A 22171-nucleotide genomic window follows, 5' to 3' on the forward strand; every position below is an offset into this window, starting at 1 on the left:
TTACAAGAATATTCGATCTGTGGACATGCACTGCTGTCTTTTCCTCATAAATGTTGAAATAGGAAATGACTAGAAGCCAAATAATGGCTGTGCCACTGTTAATCCTAACCCTGTATTCCTCTTGTATGAGATTGCTGAACAAATGTCATCATTTCAATGAATGAGAACTTGCAGTATCGTATATGCCCTTTGATATGCTTAAGACAATAGGTTACGTTTATTCAACACAAATTTAATGTTTTCAGAACTATTTCTGTAGCATTTATCATTTATAAAAATATAAATTCTTCTTATTTTCCATTCTTTAATGCAAATTTGACAGCTCTGGTCAGTTGAAAGGGTGGATTCTGTGGATATTGTGCCTTCACGTTTTTAAGTACCACAGACAGGCTTATAATATTGCCTCTTCAATAAAATCTGTTAAAAATCCTTCTAAGTGTCTCAAAAGAAACGCCATTTCTATCCAGAAGAGGCAGACTTTTCCACGCACTACACTCAGGAGCGAGCGAACCCGGAAGCGGAAATAACATCAAACTGCGTTTTGAGACCGTCGTGCGTGTTTCAGACGTATAGTGCAGTTTCGAGGATAAAGACAAGAGAGTGAACTTTTCAAAGTGTGTTATTATTGTGGTGTGCACGTAATTCGTGTACACTAAGCTAGTTTTTGCATAATTAGGAACATACATGAGTGCTGTGTAGTGTATTTAGCCGTTTGTTTTTCCGCTAGCACCTGCTGTGCTGGTTGATAAAATAATTTTCATTTTGACCGCGTTTACAGTAATAAGAAGTCATGGCCGATGTTACTGCACGTAGTTTGCAGTATGAATATAAAGCGGTAAGAGTCTTATAAGATCTATAATAATATTTTTAATGAGTTTGATATGTTTACTAAGCGCGCTTAAACGGGTGTGTTTTATTGTGCGCGTGCTGGAACACACTTGCTGTATTTTAAAAACCTGTTGAGTTGCCTACCTAGATAGCATTGTTGGTCAACAAAGTAGCAGTAAATGTTCCGTTTAGTTTTGAATTAAATAGTCTTTTACCAGAATACAAGCGTATGAAGCACGTTCGTGCTTGTAATGTTTACAAATGCAGTCTAGGTAGGCTGCTCGCTAGGATTTGAAACACAGCCGTTGAACCGATCGTAAGGGTTTGTGTTTTTCTTCCCAGAACTCCAACTTGGTGTTGCAAGCGGACAGATCTCTGATCGACCGCACCCGCAGAGATGAGCCCACCGGAGAGGTGCTGTCTCTGGTCGGCAAACTGGAGGGGACAAAGATGGGAGACAGGAGTCAGAGAACCAAACCGCAGATGCTGGAGGAGAGGAGAGCAAAGTGAGTCTGATCAGAAACGCATAGCGTTTACTTGCGTGCGTTCATTCACTGTGTCATGGTCTTTGAATCGTTTAAACAAGTTTTTTTTCATTGTATGATACAGGAGAAGAAAGAGAGACGAAGACAGACACGACATAAACAAGATGAAGGGCTTCACACTGCTGTCTGAGGGGATTGATGAGATGGTGGGCATTGTGTACAAGCCCAAGACCAAAGAGACAAGAGAAACTTATGAAATCCTCCTCAGCTTCATTCAGGCAGCCCTTGGAGATCAGGTAAGATCACCGCCCCTGTTTACATGTGATATGAATATAATTTTTGAATGTAACTACTGTGGGATTTACTAGGGATGCACCATTTTCATGCGCAAAAATATTTGGCCAACATAAATTCTATACTGTTTTGTCTAAAAAGTAAATATAAAAATAAATTAAAATGATGCACCAAAAACTAACAATTTCATTACAATAACTCATTATGATATAAATTGATATTCTCTTAGAGATATTGCTACATTTTGCTAGATTTGCTAAGATTATGTTTGTGTTATATGTATATATATAGCGTTATTTAAATTGTTCAAATGTATCAGTTGGAATCAGTACGTTTTTTTTATTTTAAGAAATGTATGCTTTTATTTCATTAAGGACAAATTAAAACTATTTATAATGTTACAAAAGATTTGTTTCAAATAAATGCTGTTCTTTTGAATGAACTTTTGTTCATCAAAGAATCCTGAAAATAAAAAATAGCAAACAGTTATTTTAAACTGTAATAATACTGGTGAGCATAAGATACATCTTTCAAAAATGTTTAATAATCTTACTGACCTCAAACTTTCAAACAGTCATGTACGGTATTATATATATACTGTATTTTTTATACATGTACATATTTTCTACAAGATGATTGTGTCTTTAAAAACCTAGAATTGGTTTTCCTGCATAATGAGCTTTTTTCTTTTCCAATTATGCTCAAATGCAACACTGGAATAACATTTTGATCTCACACCTGTAACACCTCTAACGCACAGCCGTCAGCAGCATTGAATTTTCTATTCATCAAATAACCCTTAAACCGTGTCAGTTTTTGCTAAATATTAATCAGCATATCTGTTTTCAACATTGATAATAATAAGGAATGTTTTTTTTTTTTATCACAAAACAGCATATTAGAATGATTTCTGAAGGATCTTGTGACACTGAGGACTGGAGTAATGGCTGCTGAAAATTCAGCTTTGCCATCACATGAATACATAAATTGCTTTTTAAAATTAAATTATTTTAAATTGTAATAATATTTGTTTTTTTTACTGGATTTTTGCTCAAAGACTATTGATGAGCGTAAGAGACTTATTTTAAAAAACATTAGAAAACCTTACCAACCCCAAACTTTTGAACTCTATTTTTTCATTTTATTTTATTTATACTTTCTTTCTGTGTGTAAACAGAACCATTGAGTGTAATATGTTATCACTGGTTATCATTGTTTAAACATGTTATGGCTTTGTGAATTCACAAAAACATTCTCTTTTTTTAGTTTGCTATAAAGAACGATTCATTGTCTGATAAATGTGGTGTGATGTTTATATGTTGGCGTGGATGTAAACAGTGGATTACATTAGGTTAAAGTACCACATCATAAATTACTGCTCTTTTTCTCTCCTTTAAGCCGAGGGATATCCTGTGTGGAGCAGCAGACGAGGTGTTGGCTGTGCTGAAGAATGACAAGATGAGAGACAAAGAAAGGAGGAGGGAGGTGGAGCAGTTGCTGGGGCCTACTGACGACACACGCTACCACGTCCTGGTCAACCTGGGCAAGAAGATCTCTGACTATGGTGGAGACAAAGAGCTCCAGAATATGGGTAAATAATTTATCTCCAGTCTGAGTCCAAACTCTTCTCATCATGATGTTCAGCAAGGTCACACCTCTCTTCTCTTTTTGCAGATGACAACATTGATGAAACCTATGGAGTCAATGTGCAGTTTGAGTCTGATGAGGAGGTGAGCTTCTACATGATGGTTGTTGGTGGTCTGATTGTATTTTTTTAGCTCTTGAGGTGACACCAGCATGTATTTGTTTGTGTAGGAGGGCGATGAGGACCAGTACGGAGAGGTTCGGGATGAAGGCTCTGATGACAGCGAGGGAGTGGAGGCAGATGAGAGCAGCACCCTGACTGCTAACGTAAGTCACATGTCCCACGTGTTTCTGCACACCTTGTCATAGAGCAGTGGTTCTCAACCAGGAGTTGTCTTCAACAAAGGGGGGATTTGGAGTTGGAAATGCTTGAGAACCACTGACAGAGTCAAAAATCCAACCTAACATGTTCTTGTCTCTTTAGCTGGGAAACACAGGCGACGTAATGATGACCAAAAAGAAGGATCTTCACCCCCGAGACATTGATGCCTTCTGGCTTCAGCGACAGCTCAGCCGCTTCTACAATGATGCCATCGTGTCTCAGAAGAAAGCAGATGAGGTCTTGGAGATCCTTAAGGTGGGTAATGTTCCAAATCCTTGGAGACCGAGAGATTTGAATGTGTATGTCTTCCTGTGTGGCTGATTAATTCCTCCCTTTGGTCAGACTGCCAGTGATGACAGAGAGTGTGAGAACCAGCTGGTGCTGCTTTTGGGCTTCAACACATTCGACTTCATCAAGGTCCTCCGCCAGCACAGACGAATGAGTAAGTAGATCACAATAGTCAGGATTGTGTCGGATTAAATGGACTATGATTTCTGAGAATATGGTTCCAATATGACTTAGTGCAAACAGTTTGAAGGTTTACAATGTTTTAAAAAGCATTGTCATTTTGCTCTTTTTTGTCATATCCAGTCCTGTACTGCACCATGTTAGCCAGTGCTCAAAGTGAGGCTGAGAAGGAAAAGATCATGAATAAAATGGAAGCTGATCAGGATCTTTCCAAAGTTCTTTACCAGCTGCAGGAGACTGAAAAAGAGGACATCATCAGGGTCAGAACTTCCCCTCCTTATTTAGTTTTTTTTTAGCTGAGTGTTTGAGATTTAGCAGTTTAAAGAAGGATAGCCATTTGTAAGCTTATGATCTTGTGTTTCCTTAAAGGAGGAGCGATCTCGCCGGGAGAGAGTTAGAAAGTCTCGTGTGGATGATCTGGAGTCTATGGACATTGATCATGGAGAGGTAAAAGCCTTTTTTTTTAGTTACTACTTCAAGCGCATTTTAATTTGATGACCCAATGTTCATGTACTGTCTTACAGTTATATTATTCCTGTGTTCTTTGTCTCTAGGCTATGACCTCGAGGCAACTACTAGATCTGGAAGATCTGGCCTTCACTCAGGGCAGTCACTTCATGGCCAACAAGCGCTGCCAGCTGCCTGATGGCTCCTTCCGCAAACAGAGGAAGGGTTACGAGGAAGTCCATGTGCCCGCTCTCAAACCCAAAGTCTTTGGTGATGATGAGGTATTTTCCTCTATTTTGTGAGACATTTTCTTCAAGTGGGGATAAAAAGGTTGTTCTGTGAGGGATTTCTGGTTGTTTGGTTATTACATCAAATTACCACACAAGAATACACTGCCGTTCAAAAGTTTAAGGTCAGTTCGATTTTTAATGTTTTTGAAAGAAGTCTGTTTTGCTTACAGTTATAACAGTTAACTATTTTATTTTTTTTAATTTATATTTTAAAAATGTAATTTATTCTTGTGAAGGCAAAGCTGAATTTTCAGCAACCATTAATGCAGTCGTCAGTGTGACATGATCCTTTAGAAATCGTTCTATTATGCTGATTTGCTGCTCAAGAAACAATTCTTATCAATGTTAAAATGGTTGTACTGCTTAGTATTTTTGTGGAAACCGTGATTCATTTTTCAGGACTTTTTGATGAATAGAAAGAACAGCATTTATTTGAATATAGTATATTATATACAGTATAATATAATGTCACTTCTGATCATTTTAATGCATACTCGTTGAATAAGTGTTAAAGGAGACATAACACACACAGTTTCGCCCAATCTCATGTTAATCTTGAGTACCTATAGAGTAGTACTGCATCCTTCATATCTCCAAAAAAGTCTTTAGTTTTATCATATTTATAAAAGAAAGATACAGCTTTATGATTCTCTCCGGAAACAGCCGAGCTACTAGAGGCGTGCCGTGGGCGGAGCTAAAGATTGACGAGCACTTGAGCTCCGACTGCCAACAAAACACAGACCTTTGCAGTTTCACTTACCGTCTGCAGTTCTGAATCATGACCGGGATCTTTTATAGCTGGGACTGCTGGGCCTTGTTTATAAAACATTCGCCAGCAAACAAGCTTGTGAAACTGCGTTGCTGCTCCGGAAAAACAAACTGCATCCACTGTTTACATAACGTTGGGTTCTTTAGGAAGCTGAACAAAGTTATGTTTCCTTTACAACCAAAAACACACTTCTTCAGAGACATTCTTCCCGAGCGAGTCCCGTGCAGCGCTGCTGAATGAAGCGCGTTGATGGGCGTGCTCTTTCTCTCTGGTCGATGTGTGCGTGGGCGCGCTCTTCCGGGAGAAATGCCCATACAAGGCGTTCCACCCTCATTTACGTCATGAAGAGCCACGATCGGGAAAAAAAACTCGTACGAAAAATTGTACGAACCCGGAAGTAAGATTTTTAGCACAGAAATACTGTCATACGTCCAAATTGTTTTTTGAAATTTTGTCCATGCTTAGCATAAGAATCGAACTCTTTAACAGTGTAAACAACTCTGAATGCATGAAACAGCATTGTACCCCCCCGGTGAGCATAAGCGATTCTTTAAAAAAATATTTTTTTTTTTCACTGATCCCAAACTTCTGTACAGTAGTGTAAATAGCAATGTATTATGAATTACTGGTTGATTGGCTCTATGTAATTTCACTATTGTCTCACAAGGATTTCCTCCTTTTTTTTTTCTCAGACGTTGATGGCTATTGAGAAGCTGCCCAAATATGCCCAAGCTGGATTCGAAGGATTCAAAACCTTGAATCGCATACAGAGTAAACTCTTCAAAACCACAATGGAGACGGATGAGAACCTGCTGGTTTGCGCTCCAACGGTTAGTCTACTGATAAAGGCGCAACTGTCCAGGCGCAGGCTTAAAATGAACATCTCCATTAAAAACAATGTGACATAAATATGATGTAATATAGGCCTTAACTTGAATTGTACATTTAGCCGTAAGATATTTACCATAAGGAGACTCAAGCTTTTGTTTTTCATCTCTCTCTTTGATCTGTAGGGTGCTGGCAAAACTAATGTTGCTCTCATGGCAATGCTCAGAGAGATCGGAAAGCATATTAACATGGATGGCACCATCAATGTTGATGATTTTAAAATCATCTACATCGCTCCCATGCGCTCACTGGTACAGGAGATGGTGGGCAGCTTTGGCAAGGTAAGACTACATTATGCTTTTCCCCATCATTTCCTGTAATTTAGTATCTTTTAAATGAGTAGCTATGAATAGAATTACATTTAACATTTTCAAATTTATACTTGTTTAAAATCGTGAAAGTATTTAATGTCCCTAAAAAATGCCTCATTCATTCATAAAACATTTGTTGCTCTGTCTACAGCGCTTGGCTAGTTATGGCATCACTGTTTCTGAGCTGACCGGAGACCATCAGCTGTGTAAGGAGGAAATAAATGCCACCCAGATTATTGTGTGCACCCCAGAGAAATGGGACATCATCACCCGGAAAGGAGGAGATCGCACATATACGCAGCTTGTGCGCCTTATCATTATCGTAAGTAATCTAGTAGAGTCATATTCCCTTTTGTAAAGTTTTTCTTTCATGTTTTTCCAAGTCAATGTGTTCTGTCATACAGGATGAGATCCACTTGCTGCATGATGACCGTGGCCCCGTTCTGGAATCCCTGATTGCTCGAACCATCCGCAATGTGGAACTGACACAGGAAGATGTGAGGCTCATTGGCCTCAGTGCCACACTGCCCAACTATGAGGATGTGGCGACCTGCCTTCGTGTGGATCCATCCAAGGGGCTCTTCTATTTCGACAACAGGTGAGAAATGGACTGGAAATAGTCTTCTGCAGCAGTATGTGGATAATATTGAATAGGTTTTTGGTATAATAAAATATGTATTTTGGACGTTTTTCTCTTATTAGTTTCCGGCCTGTTCCTCTGGAACAAACCTATGTAGGAATTACAGAAAAGAAGGCTATCAAGCGTTTCCAGATTATGAATGAGATCGTCTATGAGAAGATCATGGAACATGCTGGAAAGAATCAGGTGAAACTGAACACAATAACCTGACTGGTTCTTTGTAATCAAATATATTTGTAATCAAACATTTGTTCAGTCACCCTTCTGTTTCCTGAACATTTCATTCTTTTTTTCCTAGGTGTTGGTGTTTGTGCACTCGAGAAAGGAGACCGGAAAGACGGCACGTGCGATCAGGGACATGTGTTTGGAGAAGGACACACTGGGGTTGTTCCTAAGAGAGGGTTCGGCCTCCACTGAGGTCCTGAGGACTGAAGCAGAGCAGTGCAAGGTCAGCTCACAACTACCACAAAAGTGCTGTACATCACATACAACCTCAAACTGATGTACTCTCGAAATAAGACCTACATAGAATCTTTCACAAAGAAATATTCACGTTTGCCTTATGTTTTAAGAGTGTAGTACTCTCACCTTCATTTAGCACATTTTGCCAAAGGCAAGTGTATTGTCTTGCAAACAGAATATGACAAACTATTATAGTTTTAATTAATTATAATTGCAAAAATAAATCATAATTTGTAATATAAGTTGTAGTGATTTTTATGACCGCAACAGTAAATTATAATTAGCTATAATTTATAATAAATAATAAATTATTATATTATTCAATAATTTATAAATTATTTACAGAAATAATGACAATTTTCAAACTAGTTTCAGACATTTCCCGTGTCTGCTGTTGTTTGGTAAACATTTAATCCTACCCCAAACTCACACCATTGTTTGAGCTGATTTTATGTCCAGTAGCTAGTAGTGCAGAAAAACATTTATTTTGTAGATTTTTTTTTTCTTCTTCTGAGATTAGTACAATAAAAAGTCCCCAGATTCATGGTCTGGTTGTAACTGAACACGCATTTATTGTGTACTGATTTTGATGACCATTTGTTTACTTTCTGTTGACAGAACCTGGAGCTGAAAGATCTTTTGCCGTATAGTTTTGCTATTCACCATGCTGGAATGACCAGAGTGGACAGAACGTTGGTAGAGGATCTGTTTGCTGACCGTCACATTCAGGTTACTCTGAAATTCAGCAATGTCAAGAACGTTTTTGATTGTTTCTTATTTTGAAACCGAGAGCATTGAACTGTGAATGTGTGTTTCGTAGGTATTGGTGTCTACAGCCACTCTGGCCTGGGGTGTGAACTTGCCAGCGCACACTGTCATCATCAAAGGCACACAGGTGTACAGCCCAGAGAAAGGCAGATGGACAGAGCTGGGAGCCCTGGATATCCTACAGGTCAGTAGTATTTCTACACATACTTTGTATTGCAATGAGTTAAATAGACGACAAGTAATGTCTTGACTCCCACTCAACCTTTGTGACGCAGATGCTGGGTCGTGCTGGCAGGCCGCAGTATGACTCTAAGGGAGAGGGTATTTTGATCACTTCACATGGAGAGCTGCAGTATTACCTGTCCCTGCTCAATCAGCAGCTGCCCATCGAGAGCCAGATGGTGGCCAAACTACCCGACATGCTCAATGCAGAGATAGTGTTGGGCAATGTGCAGAATGCCAAGGTGAGGTTTAAATGTACATGCAAATGTTCATTAATCAGCCATTTTTTGTTTTCTAGTATTAATATTTTTATTGGTGAACCTTTAAGAACTTTCACAAGTTTTGAATAATTTAGGTTATAAAACTAAATGATGTGAGGGACAAAATAAAAATATTTAGAAATATATAGACCCTTATTATATTGTGAAATGAATATTAAATGTGATAAAGACAATGAAATTTTTTTTCAAAATTTAAAAAGCTTTTATATTATAATTTTATATACATTTAGTTTTACACATTTGTTTCCAAAATTGAAAAAGTAGTTTTTATATTGTCATTTAAGCATATTGAAAAATATTTTATTACATTGAAAATATGTAGTATTGCACATACCTATTATTAGTATTCCTCTGTAAGCATCTGTTGCTCTGTTTTGTTACTGTTTTCAGGATGCTGTAAATTGGCTGGGTTACACATACCTTTATGTTCGGATGTTGCGGAACCCCACTCTATATGCCGTCTCCCATGACGACCGCAGCATTGACCCCCTGCTGGAGCGACGCAGGATGGACCTGGTGCACACGGCAGCCACTGTCTTGGAGAAGAACAACTTGGTCAAATATGACAAGAGATCTGGCAACTTTCAGGTACACACAGTTTGTCATATTAACCCACTTTATGCACCATCAATTCTGAGGTTGTACCAGCTTGAAATACCCAACCCAGCATAATGGATTTCAGCAGGGCTTTCTGAACACATCAATTAACTTTTAAATGACAGCAACAGATGTGGTTTAAATTATGTTTAATTTGTTCTGTTGTAGGTGACAGACCTGGGCCGCATTGCCAGTCATTTCTACATCACCCACGAGTCCATAATGACTTACAACCAGCTGCTGAAGCCTACACTGAGTGAGATTGAGCTCTTCAGGGTGTTCTCGCTCTCCTCTGAGTTCAGAAACATCACCGTCAGAGAGGTACGTGCCTTATCTAATTAAACCAGCTAAAACATTTGAACAAACCTCTACCACCAGCATCTAATCAACATGGTTGTGATGTTCTGATTGACAGGAAGAAAAACTTGAGCTTCAGAAACTGCTTGAGAGAGTCCCTATTCCAGTGAAGGAAAGCATTGAAGAGCCCAGTGCAAAGGTAAATGCATTTTAAGATATAACGTCAAATACAGATATGCAGTCTTATGATTGTTTCTCTTAAATTGAATGTTACGTCTGTTTCTCAGATTAATGTGCTGCTGCAGGCATATATATCTCAGCTCAAACTGGAGGGCTTTGCTCTCATGGCTGACATGGTCTATGTTACACAGGTTAGTGACATTATCCTGTTTTATGTAAAGGCCTAATTGAACAACCATCAATTGAATCTCTTCACAATCAGAGAATATGCATAGATTTTCTATATTAATGTTCTGTTTGATTCTACAGAGTGCTGGCAGGCTGATGAGGGCCATTTTTGAGATTGTCCTGAGCAGAGGCTGGGCCCAACTTACCGATAAGACTTTGAACCTTTGCAAGATGATCGACAAAAGGATGTAAGCTGTCAAGATGCTGCTGATTTTGCCACTTAAATGTATTGTTTATTATCCAATGTGATGCTCACGCTGTTGGTTTTTTTTCCTTCAAGGTGGCAGTCGATGTCTCCCTTGCGTCAGTTCCGTAAGCTTCCAGAGGAGGTCATCAAAAAGATTGAGAAGAAGAACTTCCCCTTTGAGCGCCTCTATGATCTGAACCACAACGAAATTGGTGAATAGTGGTTATCAGTACATTGTGCTAGTCAAGTATTGTCTATATGTGCCAGTGTCTCTAAAAGGGTCATTTTATGTAATTGTCTCATGATCTGAGTTTAAACCTTTCAGGTGAGTTGATCCGCATGCCAAAGATGGGGAAGACCATTCATAAGTATGTCCATCAGTTCCCAAAGCTGGACCTGGCAGTTCATCTGCAGCCCATCACACGCTCCACTCTGAAAGTGGAGCTCACCATCACACCAGATTTCCAGTGGGACGACAAGGTCAGTCTTAAAATAGATCAGTAAATGACTATTAATGATAATATGAGTTTTATTTTTACAAGAATAAATAATTACATATAAATTAATATAAATATTTAACTTTTTATGTATGTATATTTTATACAACATTTAAAAAAAATTAGCAATTATTTTCATTTAAGCATTTTGACATTGAGCTAGCAACTAAATGTCTTTTGCTTTCAGATACACGGCTCATCTGAGGCCTTCTGGATCTTAGTGGAGGATGTGGACAGTGAGGTCGTTCTTCATCATGAGTACTTCCTCCTGAAGGCCAAGTATGCTCAGGATGAGCATCTTGTCACTTTCTTTGTGCCCGTGTTTGAGCCGCTGCCACCACAGTACTTCATTCGCATAGCTTCAGACCGTTGGCTGTGTAAGTTTACAACTTAATACTACAGAACAAATTACTAAACCATATTGAAAATTTTAAATGCTAATTCATTATGGCATTGACGTAGTGACCAAAATCCATAGTACTGTTTGTAAGGATAATAAAGCATTGGAGGTATTAAAGAAGTCTGAAGATTTTTTTTTTCTCTCTTTTTCAAGCATGTGAGACACAGCTGCCTGTTTCTTTCCGTCACCTGATCCTGCCTGAGAAATATCCTCCCCCCACCGAGCTGCTGGACCTGCAGCCATTGCCCGTGTCTGCTCTAAGAAACACAGCCTTCGAGAGCCTCTACCAGAAGTTTCCCTTTTTTAACCCAATCCAGACCCAAGGTACCTGCCTTTAAAGACCATCCACAACACACTATATATTTGACTGAGATCTTGAAACTACCTTTTAAATGAAACTATTCTTGTTTTCCTCAGTGTTCAATGCCGTGTACAACAGCGATGATAACGTATTTGTTGGCGCCCCCACTGGCAGCGGGAAGACCATATGTGCTGAGTTTGCCATTCTTAGGATGCTCCTACACAACTCAGAGGGCCGCTGTGTCTACATCACACCCATGGAGGCTCTGGCCGAACAGGTATGTTCATAAATATCTGCCTTTCTGGAAATAAATGTCATAATGTAAAGTTTCTATAAAATTCAAGAAATTCAGTGAAATGAGGAATTAAATTGAATGATTTCGACATAATTTTTTTTGTGCAGGTCTTTATTGACTGGCACCAGAAGTTCCAGGAGACTTTGAATAAGAAGGTTGTCCTGCTCACCGGTGAGACGAGCACTGACCTCAAGCTGCTGGGTAAAGGCGACATCATCGTCAGCACCCCAGACAAGTGGGACATCCTATCCCGCCGCTGGAAACAGAGGAAGAATGTGCAGAACGTTAGTCTCTTCCTTGTAGACGAGATTCATCTCATTGGAGGTGACAATGGAGTAAGTGTTTGTTTATTCTGTTTTCTAAACTATAATAATGAGCTGTTAAGTCACCAGAGATCATTTGTTTTGGTTTATTTTTATTTTTCTGTCTCTTGTAGCCTGTGCTGGAGGTGATTTGCTCCAGGATGAGGTACATCTCCTCTCAGATTGAGCGGCCCATCCGTATCGTGGCCCTCAGCTCCTCTCTGTCCAATGCTAAAGATGTGGCCCACTGGCTTGGCTGCAGCACTACGGCCACCTTCAACTTCCACCCCAATGTCAGGCCGGTTCCTCTTGAACTTCACATCCAGGTTGGTCTGAATCTCTGTAGCTTCATTTTATGTTTAGGCACAACCTTGACCCTGTTACATTTGGTGAAGTTTTGTTCAGTGTTCCTCACTGCTTTTTCCACCTCCTTAGGGCTTCAACGTGAGTCACACACAGACTCGTCTGCTGTCCATGGCTAAACCAGTGTATCACGCCATAATGAAACATTCCCCATCCAAGCCAGTGCTGGTGTTCGTGCCATCAAGACGTCAGACTCGTCTCACCGCTATTGATATCCTCACCTTCTGTGCTGCAGACGTGGTCCCACAAAGGTGCTGGGAGAAGATCTATTTCACATCTCTACACTAATATACTCTTATTTGATCAGCTTCTTTCCTGAGTGACATCAGGCATCTGACCTCTATCCTCATTTATATCCCTGTAGGTTCCTGCACTCAACCGAGAAGGACCTGGCTCCATTCATGGAGAATCTCTCTGATGTTACACTGAAGGAGACCCTCTCTAATGGGGTGGGGTACCTTCATGAGGGCCTTTCACCTACAGAGCGCAGGATTGTGGAGCATCTCTTCAATTCTGGTAAGACACATGAAGCCTAATGTTTTGTAAAATTAGTGTAATCTGTTTGAAACCCTTCCAGAGTAATATTGATGTTATGTTAGAAAATGAATATATAGGTTTCATAAATTTGGGCTGTTTTTGATCAGTGGAGTTAATTTTGGTAATTCTCAGATTAATTGTTCTTAATTTCATATAATGACATGAATAATATATTGAAATAAAATTTCCAATAAATATTGATAAAAATATTTTTTGTATCACACTGGTTTTGCTGTAGTTCATCTATTCATCTTTTTAAAGGGGTCATATGATGCTGCTAAAAAGGACATTATTTTGTGTATTTGGTGTAATGAAATGTGTTTATGCGGTTTAAAGTAAAAAAAAACACATTATTTTCCACATACTGTACATTATTGTTTCTCCTCTATGCCCCGCCTTTTTGAAACGCGTAAATTTTTACAAAGCTCATCGGTCTGAAAAGCGAGGTGTGCTGTGATTGGCCAGCTATCCAGTGCGTTGTGATTGGCCGAATACCTCAAGCGTGTGATGGAAATGTTACGCCCCTTACCATACTGTTGATGCCGTGTCCAGCCAGAGCGACGAGACAAAAACATTAAAACCCATTACAAATGAGGCATTTGTTGCATCCAGTGGGGACATAATTACTGATTATAATGACTTATACTGTCCTTTTACGCGTTGCGTTGCATCGCGCCGCGTAAACATAAAACCCTGTCTGCATTTGTGATCGGAGAAATGACAAACTACAAATGCTACTCTACACTGCCCAAAACTCGCGTTTGAATCATAAGTGGCAAATCCTTTAAATGAAACCGTACTTACAGACTGTGAGTCAGAACTGCCGGCATTGTAGTAAACTCTCCCAGGATCAGTAAACAGTCCTCCATAAAATGTGCTGCACACATCTGGATATTTGGGTTAAACTGTTCTGGAACAGTGTTGTAAATACAACTTAACCACTGATTTCTAGTCGTGTCCTCTTTTGGAAGACCAAACAAAGTAGTTTCGCTTTCACAACGAAAAACACAGCGGCCTAGACATTTGGGCGGCGTTATGCAAATCTTCCCACATGGTGAGGTAGATATGTGGGGGCGTGTTAGAACGAGCCGTTTTAGGTAGGCGTGGTTAACTCTTAACTTTTATAAAGAATATCTCTTTGGATTTGAGACTTTAGTCTTTGCAACTTTACAGATCTTCTTTATGCACCAAGAGCTTGTAACACTCCAAAGAGAAAGGAAAAATTGAAATCGCAGCATATGACCCCTTTAAACGAAGGGTAGATGTAGTAATAACATGGTAATAACACAAACACTATCAAAATTTGAAATTCACTCATTAATTAATAAGTTATTAATCACGTAAAATATGGTTTTAGTTGAAAAAACACAGGTTATGACTGTTTCTAAGCTTACATTCCACCGGGTTCAAATGGACACAGGAATGCAAATATCATATGTAGTTTTTGAATGAATTATGTATGAGGTTAATTGAGCTAAAAGAAGTGTTGCCCCCTTCTGCTCTCTCATGCCAGGTGCCATTCAGGTGATGGTGGCGTCTCGTTCTCTCTGCTGGGGCACCAACATTTCTGCCCACCTGGTGATTGTTATGGACACGCAGTACTACAACGGGAAAATCCATGCGTAAGTGTTTTCTCATCCTTAGCGGGCTCAAATTATTGATGCCATCACCAGTATTTACTCTGTGCATGTGTATTGCTCATAAATGTCTTTCTCCAATTAGATATGTGGACTATCCAATCTATGATGTGCTCCAGATGGTAGGAAAGGCTAACCGTCCTCTCCAGGATGATGAGGGCCGGTGTGTTATCATGTGTCAAGGGTCCAAGAAGGTAAAGCTTAAATTAATCCACATATTTTCTTGTCTTAAGATCACCATTTTTGGTTACCTCTTAATAATTTTGAACCACCTTGTTCTTTAGGACTTCTTCAAGAAGTTCCTCTACGAGCCTCTGCCTGTGGAGTCTCACCTGGACCACTGTCTTCACGACCATTTCAATGCTGAGATCGTTACCAAGACGGTGGAGAACAAACAGGACGCTGTAGACTACATGACCTGGACGTTTCTGTATCGCCGCATGACCCAGAACCCCAACTACTACAACCTGCAGGGTGAAGAACCACAATCCTTCAAATGCCCACAAGTTTCACTACAGCAGGACAAATGGACTTGAAATTCAAAATCTAGACTTTATGCTACAAAATGTAGTTTGTTGCAACAGGAATGCATGTGAAAATAAGTCAAGCAACAATGTAATTGTAACTTTTTTTTTAGTGCATCAGAGACTAAAATATCTTTGTTTTACAGGTATGTCTCATCGTCACCTGTCAGATCATCTGTCTGAGCTGGTGGAAAACACCTTGCAAGATCTGGAGCAGTCCAAGTGCATCAGCATCGAGGATGAGATGGATGTGGCACCTCTGAATCTGGGCATGATCGCAGCCTATTACTACATAAACTACACCACCATTGGTGAGGACTCTCTCTGTTTAACACACTTCATTAAAGTCACAATGAAACAAGTAGCGACAGATCTTCTCTCCTGTATTGTTATTATTGAAAAAGGATGTAGGGTTGGGATTTCGTACCGACTTTAAACAATCACTAAGCTTCTTGATTGTCTTGCCACATCCATCTCATCTGATGCAACTGTTATCTGTTTGTCCTCTCTCCAGAGCTGTTCAGTATGTCCCTAAACGCCAAGACAAAGGTCCGTGGCCTCATCGAGATCATCTCCAATGCTGCGGAGTATAAAAACATTCCCATCAGGCACCATGAAGACACCCTGCTGCGGCAGGTGAGTAAAAACGCACTTTCCTTTTATGAGTGAGTATAATATGAACTCTTGAACAGACTGCATCAGAGCTCTCTGTTTACATTTTTGTTTTTTACTTTTTCAGCTGGCTCAGAAGGTTCCTCACAAACTGAACAACCCCAAGTTCAATGACCCTCATGTGAAGACCAACCTGCTGCTCCAGGCTCATCTGTCCCGCATGCAGCTGAGCGCTGAGCTCCAGTCAGATACTGAGGAGATCCTCAGCAAAGTGAGGGGAAACACTGAGCACATAGTGAACCTCTTTTGCAGCTCAACAAAAAGGATTTTTAGTGGCCCCAGTCCATTTAAATTTCAATTCATAATTAAATGCATTTTTGTATGCGTTAACATTTTTTGAATGTATAGGTTTTAGTTTTTAGTTTAATATATTTCCAAATGTTGTTGAAATAAGTCTCGTACGCTCTCCAATTCTGCATATGTTTGATCAAAATACAATAAAACCGTAATATTGTGAAATATTCTTACAGTTCAAAATAACTTCCATTAGACCTTTTTAATGTAATTTATTCCTGATGGCAAAGCCTTTAGTCCAGTCTTGTGTTGCATGATACTTCAGAAATCATTGTAATATGCTGATTAGTGCTCAAGAAACAATATTACTGTTTTTACTGTATTTTTGATCAAATAAATGCAGCCTTTGTGAGCACGAAAAAAAGGGGGGGGGGGGGGACAAGTGTAAAATTGTGACCAGTAGTGTATAAATGAAACATTTTCACCAAATGAATACATAAGTATTTTTTTTTTTTTTTTTTATAATAATAATAATGTACATGTTTAAATGAAAAGTTTCCTAAGTCTTTCTTCTGTTCTCTTGCCCGTGTTTTCAGGCTGTGCGGCTGATCCAGGCCTGTGTGGACGTGCTCTCCAGTAACGGCTGGGTGAGTCCAGAGCTGGGGACTTTTGATGTGTATAAGTGAAAAGGTTTCATCAAATGACTACATAACAGCTTTTGGCTTATCTTTCTTTCATTTTCTTTAATTGGAGGATTAAATTAAATTTTCTTCTCTTCTCTTGCCTGTGTTTTCAGGCTGTGCGACTGATCCAGGCGTGTGTAGATGTGCTCTCCAGTAACGGCTGGTTGAGTCCGGCGCTGGCTGCTATGGAGCTGGCTCAGATGGTCACACAAGCCATGTGGTCCAAAGACTCGTACCTCAAACAACTACCCCACTTCACTTCTGAACACATCAAGCGCTGCATGGACAAGGTGAGAACTGGGTCTGAGAGGGTTGGGAATCATCTAAACGCTGAACTTCATCTTTTGGTTGTGTGTCTCATATCTGTTTTGTTGAACGTGTATAGGGTGTGGAGAGCATCTTCGACATCATGGAGATGGAAGACGAGGATCGCACTGGTCTTCTGCAGCTTACAGATGTACAAATGGCGGACGTGGCACGCTTCTGTAACCGCTATCCCAACATTGAGCTGTCATACGAAGTGGCTGACAAAGACAACATCAAGAGGTACGAACTGAACTCAAAATGCAAAAGGCTTCAGTTGAAAATGCATAACCTTGTGTGGGTGTACATTTAATAATTTTTAGCATTAATCACTGAAGATATAAATTATCTTTTTGTGCTTATAGTGGAAGTCCAGTGGTCGTCCAAGTGCAGTTGGAGCGAGAAGAGGAAGTTACAGGTCCTGTCATTGCTCCTCTGTTCCCTCAGGTGAGTTTCTATTGACAAACCCTGTTTACAATAATGTTCAAAAGTTTTGAATCAGTTATGTTTTTAAATAAAGTGTCTTGCTCACCCAGGCTGCATTTACTTCATCAAAATTACAGTAAAAACAAAAACTCTGTATCTTGAAATATAACTGCACTGATAAATGATTTGTTTAAATAAAGTTTAAAATGTAATGTATGAATTTTCAACAGCCAATACTCCAGTCTTCAGAAATCATTCTAATATGCTGATTTACAGCTCAAGACACATTTCTGATTATTAATATTAACATTATTAATATTTTTTGTGGAAACTGATTCATTTTTTCGGGATTCTTTGATGAATAGAAAGTTCAAAAGAACAGCATTTATTTTAAATAGAAGTAAAAAACAATATTTAACAAAAAAAAAAAAGTCTTTGACTTTTGATCAATTTAACGCATCTTTGCTGAATAAGTTAATTTCTTTAAAAAAAAAAAGTTACTGACCCCAATCTTGCAATAAGATATGTTTCAAAATGATGTTGTTTATTTTATAGAAATGCAGCATTACTTCATGACATTGTGTTTGTTTTGTGCAGAAACGTGAAGAAGGCTGGTGGGTTGTTATTGGAGACCCCAAATCGAACAGTCTCATCTCTATCAAGAGGCTAACTCTTCAACAGAAGGCCAAGGTCAGTCCTGCTTTTTTTTTTCGAAGGCAGTAGTGCATTACTCCTGTCTTTTACAACCCTCTAATTGTAGTATTAAAAAAAAAAAAAGTCTTGTGAGAACTGTTAATGATATGGAGTCTGTTTTCTTCCCTCAGGTGAAACTTGACTTTGTAGCACCTGTTGTTGGTGTGCACAACTACACACTGTACTTCATGAGCGATGCCTACATGGGCTGCGACCAGGAATACAAGTTCAGCATGGAGGTTAATGAAGCAGACAGTGAGGGGGAAAGTGACAGTGATTAATCCCAGATTAGTCATAGTGGATGGTTATATCATGTTAAAGCAGTTTAAGTGTTTTTTGTATGTTTTTTTGAAGAATATTGTGACATTTTAATTCATTGTGATTTAAATAAAGATAGATGTACATTAGAGATTTTGTTTTGCACTTTTATTAAAAGACCATTAGAAGAAATCATTGAGGTCATTAATGTATATTAAAAGTGTACGAATAACTGCATTAAATAAAGAAATGGCTCATTCATGGTCAGTGTTTAGATACGGGGATTCAGTGAGCTTGTTAAAGCAGTGTCTCCAAACACATTGGTGTATGAAGCCTTAAGGTAGTGGACGTAGTTCTGCAGGCTGCGGTTGGCACTGTTCACTTGTTCCAACTGGTTCTTCATGTCTTGAAGTTTGCACTGAAATCGCTTCTCCATCTGAAAAATGAACCCCAAACTGTTTCTAGTAGGTCTTAATGTAAGCGCAATTATGAATATTTGACATGTAAGGAAAATGCAAGGAAAATGTAAATAAGCGAAGCATCAGTGGCATGTTGCTGATTCCCACAAACATTGACTCGTCTCAGTTTTTGACTTCAATGACCTTTCCAGTGGTTCGTGGATAATGATTTTTAGAATTTTGCAGATTGATGGGGTTGAATAAAAGCAATGTTATCACAGTGGCTTTTGCTTGTTTCACTCTACAAAGGGATATCTAGCTGCTTAAATATTTTAGAGAAATAACAGATTAACTACATTTTCTAGGGGGGGGAATATGATTAACAAAAAAAGTGAAGACAAAACAATTACGCACTTAAAAGAGAAGCCTAGAATCAACTCTAAAAACTTGTTTCATAGACTTCCATTATCAGTATGTTTCTACTGAGCCTCTAGATCAGGGGTGTCAAACTCAATTCCTGGAGGGCCAGAGCCCTGCAGAGTTTAGATTCAACCCTAATTATGCACACGTAATCCAACTAATCAAGTCCTTCAAGCTTATTTGAAATCTACATGGTATGTGTTGGAGCAGGGTTGGAACAAAATTCTGCCGGGCTCTCCAGGAATTGCGTTTGACACCCCTGCTCTAAAGGGACATTATATTTCAATGCTTTGCATTTTGCAGAGAATTTTACAGTATAACGCTTTAATGATTTCTGTAATATTTTCCAAATGTGGTGTTGTCGTGGAGCTTGTTTAGTATTGTGCAATGGAAAGTTTCATTTCGAACACTTACATCCTCTTTGCTGAGGCGCAGCTGACCCAGCTCCTTTTTAGCCAAGCTCAGCTGGCTCTCCAAATCCAGCATTTTAGACTGAGCTGAGCGTTCTTTGGACAGCACCCGCTCCAGGCTCTGGTCCACCTGTGAACAAAGACTCAACTTGAAAAGCATGTATACACTAACCTCACACAGGTGCAACGTGTAGCATCAAAATGAAATTGCTGTGGACTGTGACCTGTCTCTGTGCCTCCTCCCTGGCCTGCTCCAGCAGTCTGTGGAGGGAGTCACACTCTCTGCTCCTCTCCTCCAGACGCAGCTGAGTGTTGTGGATGGTCTCTTCACGCTTAGCCACAACCTGAAGCAGATCCCTGTTCTGAGTGCTCATATCGTCCATTTTCCTGTGTGAACCAAGAAGAGTGATACAAAAATGTGACAGTCGTTGAAAAACTGGTAGGAAATTGAACAAAGTATTTAGCTTCAACTGTCTTTGTGTCAATTGGGTGTTTATGTTAAAAGACCCAATCAAATGTTAATTTATTTTATTTTTCGAATTATTTTCTGCTAATATTTCCTGTTTAAAATAAAAAATGTGATGCTTTCTAGCCAGTGGCAGGAGAGCAGAATATATTATATAATATTAGTAATATAACAATATAAATATATTGTGGTTTATTTTATAAAAGATGGAAATTTAAATATAAATAATAATTTTGCAAAGGTCTTTTAAAATTTTTATTATATTATAGCAGGAGATAATGCCATTATATATATATATATATACTATTTTGATTTCATGAGGTCTTTTAAAAATATATTTATGATATTATATTTCCTTTTACAATACGCATTTCAGCTGCATATTATAAAAGGAAATTTAAATATAATTATCAATTATTCATAATTTCTTTTAAAAATATATTATTAAATTACATTATATTTATTATATTATATTAGAGCAGATGTGCAGCAGACCTTTCAGTGCTTTCTATGGAGTGTTTCAGCTGCATGTTTTCTTCAAGTACAAATAAGTTCTTCTCCTGGAGATTCTCTATTTTACAACTCTGCTGCTCCGTCTACATACAAAAAAGAAAATGCATCATGAAATTAAAAACCCTTCTGATTTCACTGTAATATTTGTGGTGTAAACATGAGTACACATGTGTGATCACCTTGATTCTGAGCTCAGACAGAGTGCTGTTCTGCTCTGTATTTCTCCTGTCCTGGATGTGCATGTTCTCTCTGACCTCCCTGAACTCATCCTCCGAGTGCTTCAGAGCTTCACACAGCATCTCCATTTCCTTCAGACGAGCCTGGAACTGCTTGCGGCCCTGTTCCATCTCTCTTTCTATCTCCTCGCGGTCACTCTGTGCTTCCTTCTCCACCATCTCCAGCCTCAAAGAGTATTCCTCTGACTCCAAACGTGTCTTTTGCAACTGCAAGAATTACGAAGGGTTAATGTACTACGTCTCAGTGAAGATGGACTGTAATGAGCTGTGAGGGTGATATGTTAAAAGCACCTGACTCTTGTAACCCTCTACCAGACTCTCAAAGTCTCTGAGAGAAATTTTCAGCCGCTGTCCCTCCGACTGAGTCAAAGACAGCCTGTCCTCTGTGGCTGACAGAGTGCTCTAAAAGAGGAGACATGCAAGATAAAGCACAAAAAATCTATCTATAAATGGCTTTGGATGAATAAGAAAAGTCTAGATCTAGACAGATTTTTTTAGATTTATTGCCTTGAGTCTCTGGTTTTCCAGTTTGGTAGCTGTGCTCTCTGAGGTGAGGGAGTGTAGACGGCTGAGAAGCCCCTCTCTCTCTGTGCAGGACTTCTCCTCACAACTGTGCAGCTGTTCACTCAACTCAGTGAGGCGACTGCAAATACGACAATTGGGTAAATATCAGGAAACTTGACAAAAAAAAACAACAACTCTATTTTATATTGAGTTTATACAATATTTCAATCCTCAAAAGACAATAACAAGAAATTATACTTTATTTAAAGAAAAGCTGTTCAAAACCATTTTATTCAGAGTAATTCTCATTACTATATATATATATATATATATATATATAATAATAATAATTAATAATTCTCATTAATGTAATATTAAGTGTATTAAGTAAGTATTACTTATTTATAAGTTAAAAAAAAAAGCAAATGTCACAAAATTCCCACAAAAATATTAAAGGGATAGTTCACCCAAAAATTAAAATTCTGTCATTA

General features: G+C 38.9%; 2 protein-coding genes across 2 annotated transcripts in view; one reads left to right on the top strand and one right to left on the bottom strand.

Annotated features, from left to right (window-relative positions):
- Positions 1-540: 540 nt before the first annotated feature.
- On the top strand, positions 541-18882 carry LOC107686403 (U5 small nuclear ribonucleoprotein 200 kDa helicase). The gene is made up of 45 exons (XM_016483373.1): positions 541-835; positions 1171-1334; positions 1438-1609; positions 3006-3198; positions 3282-3337; positions 3423-3518; positions 3676-3828; positions 3916-4015; positions 4165-4301; positions 4411-4488; positions 4596-4769; positions 6240-6377; positions 6561-6716; positions 6898-7068; positions 7151-7344; positions 7449-7572; positions 7685-7834; positions 8467-8577; positions 8669-8800; positions 8892-9080; positions 9510-9707; positions 9885-10037; positions 10132-10212; positions 10301-10384; positions 10503-10609; positions 10702-10820; positions 10934-11088; positions 11293-11482; positions 11659-11829; positions 11923-12083; positions 12209-12436; positions 12538-12729; positions 12839-13017; positions 13131-13282; positions 14817-14925; positions 15026-15134; positions 15225-15414; positions 15611-15775; positions 15979-16100; positions 16204-16347; positions 17167-17343; positions 17439-17599; positions 17722-17803; positions 18380-18472; positions 18607-18882. Exons 1-45 carry the CDS (start codon positions 791-793, stop codon positions 18754-18756), a joined length of 6405 nt encoding a protein of 2134 aa, XP_016338859.1. The 5' UTR covers positions 541-790; the 3' UTR covers positions 18757-18882.
- An 87-nt stretch (positions 18883-18969) lies between these two features.
- LOC107686404 (outer dense fiber protein 2-like) overlaps positions 18970-22171 on the bottom strand; it is a 5259-nt gene continuing 2057 nt past the window's right edge. Inside the window, exons 5-11 of the mRNA XM_016483374.1 lie at positions 21684-21819; positions 21468-21578; positions 21120-21383; positions 20923-21023; positions 20186-20348; positions 19966-20091; positions 18970-19169 (exon numbers count right to left, since the gene is read on the bottom strand). Of these exons, the coding sequence (XP_016338860.1) occupies positions 19005-19169; positions 19966-20091; positions 20186-20348; positions 20923-21023; positions 21120-21383; positions 21468-21578; positions 21684-21819 (1066 nt within the window). The 3' untranslated portion in view covers positions 18970-19004. The remainder of the gene's footprint in view (positions 19170-19965; positions 20092-20185; positions 20349-20922; positions 21024-21119; positions 21384-21467; positions 21579-21683; positions 21820-22171) is intronic.

Source organism: Sinocyclocheilus anshuiensis, unplaced genomic scaffold (genome assembly GCF_001515605.1).
Source record: "Sinocyclocheilus anshuiensis isolate Anshui unplaced genomic scaffold, SAMN03320099.WGS_v1.1 scaffold1207, whole genome shotgun sequence".
NCBI lineage: Eukaryota > Metazoa > Chordata > Actinopteri > Cypriniformes > Cyprinidae > Sinocyclocheilus > Sinocyclocheilus anshuiensis.